Here is a 1,981-nt window from a genome sequence, read left to right on the forward strand (position 1 = left end):
TGCAATTGATTCTTCTTTCGTAAATACAAAGGCAGATAATTTGTTTAATACCTCTGCTTTTTCCTTATCTCCAATAATTTGCCTGCCCATCTCACACTGAAAGGGTCCTATATTTTCTTTTTCTCATTTTTTGTTATTAAGCAACTTAAATAACTTTTTAGGGTTGATCTTACTTTCTATTGCAATCCTTTTTTCATTATTCATTTTTGCTAATTTGATTGCCCTTTAGCAACTTTTGTTACATTCCTTATAATTCTGTTATGCTGCCTCCGTCCATTCTGACTTAAAAAACCTAAACGCCTGCCTCTTCTTTTCCATTTCATCCTTACCTTTTTATTTAGCCACTTTGGCTTAGACTTGTTTCTTTTATATTTATTACCAAAGGGTATACACTGATAACTGTGCTTTTCTAACAATGTTTTAAAGACTGCCTATTTATCTGCCACTATATGTTGATTTTATTTCTAGCATAGGCCCAAAATAATAACCCCAAAGACCACAAGTTACATGAAATAGAGAAAAGAATCTGTAAGTCTCCAACATACCACTTAGATTGTAAGCTCTTCGGGCAGGGATTTCCTTTCCTATTGTCTGATTTTGCTGCACTTACTTTATTATTATAATTAATACACTTTTGGCGCTATATAAATAAAGACATACAATGTAATACAATTATGCATGTAATGAGGTGAAATTGGTGCAATGTTTGCAAAACGCAATGGTGCATTATAATAGGGTATTTCTTTGAAAAATCCCATATAGAAGAGATCAGTGCAAGATTATTTATATCAATATTACCCTGAAGTTGAAAACTGTTGGAGAATTTGTATTCGTTTTGTCTTTGTTATTGGAGCTTCCTCCATAATTAAGTAGCAGCATCAGCCAGTTCAGGTTTGTAAAATGTAGATCCCAGTCTAAAATGCACCCCTGGATATGACTGATCCTTTAATCCCTTTGCTGTCAGTTGGAACAACAATGCACTGCAGGGCAGCACTCCTGGCAGATAAGAGGTTAATGGTATTGTCTAACATTGATAGCTGCTGACCCCTAATTCCAGAACCTGATGCACACATTCACTAACACACAAACACACTGATGGATATACAGGCATACCCCGCATTAACGTACGCAATGGGAAAGGAGCATGTATGTAAAGCGAAAATGTACTTAAAGTGAAGCACTACCTTTTCCCCACTTATCGATGCATGTACTGTACTGCAATCGTCATATACGTGCATAACTGATGTAAATAACGCATTTGTAACAGGCTCTATCGTCTCCCCGCTTGAGCACAGCTTCGGTACAGGTAGAGAGCCGGTATTGCTTTTCATGACGTGCTGACAGGCGCATGTGCGAGCTGCCGGTTGCCTATTGGGCGATATGTCCTTACTCGCGAGTGTACTTAAAGTGAGTGTCCTTAAACCGGGGTATGCCTGTACTGTACACACCGATACACACAGGTGCTGATTCACACACAGGTGCTGATGCACATACAGATGCAGCCACGTGATTCCGAACACTTGCCTTGGAAAATCTGGGCCAATCTCGGAGTAATGCTGCAACATTTCTGTGACATTTCTGCAGACAGGCTAATGGCCCATCGGATTAACACAGCGGGGGTCCCTGGCAGTCCCATTCAGTTTGAATGAATTTGTAGTCAGTCCACAGACACACTGATACAGTATATATAATTATTCACACATATTTGAACATGCTAAGAGACAAAGATATACACATACCACCTTGTGTTTATATACTGCTGACATTGTAAGCCTGCACATTATCGCATTTATGTACTCACTGCAGGGCCGGCTTTTGCAAATTCGGGACCGTGTGCGATATCTGTGTATTAATACTGTGCCCACCTGCCCTGTGGGGTTAAATCTAAATATTATATACACATACACAATATGTGTGTGTGTATATTATATACATACAGTATTCACACCCAAGCACACACATATCAAACTCAGGGGATTCT

General features: G+C 39.0%; 1 protein-coding gene across 1 annotated transcript in view; it reads left to right on the plus strand.

Annotated features, from left to right (window-relative positions):
* The window catches only part of ARHGAP25 (Rho GTPase activating protein 25), an 82,944-nt gene that overhangs the window by 77,126 nt on the left and 3,837 nt on the right, over positions 1-1,981 (plus strand). Inside the window, 1 exon segment of the mRNA XM_075599131.1 lies at positions 965-1,017. Coding sequence (XP_075455246.1) covers positions 965-1,017 — 53 coding nt within the window.

This window comes from Ascaphus truei, chromosome 5 (genome assembly GCF_040206685.1).
Source record: "Ascaphus truei isolate aAscTru1 chromosome 5, aAscTru1.hap1, whole genome shotgun sequence".
In the NCBI taxonomy this organism is placed as follows: Eukaryota; Metazoa; Chordata; class Amphibia; order Anura; family Ascaphidae; genus Ascaphus; species Ascaphus truei.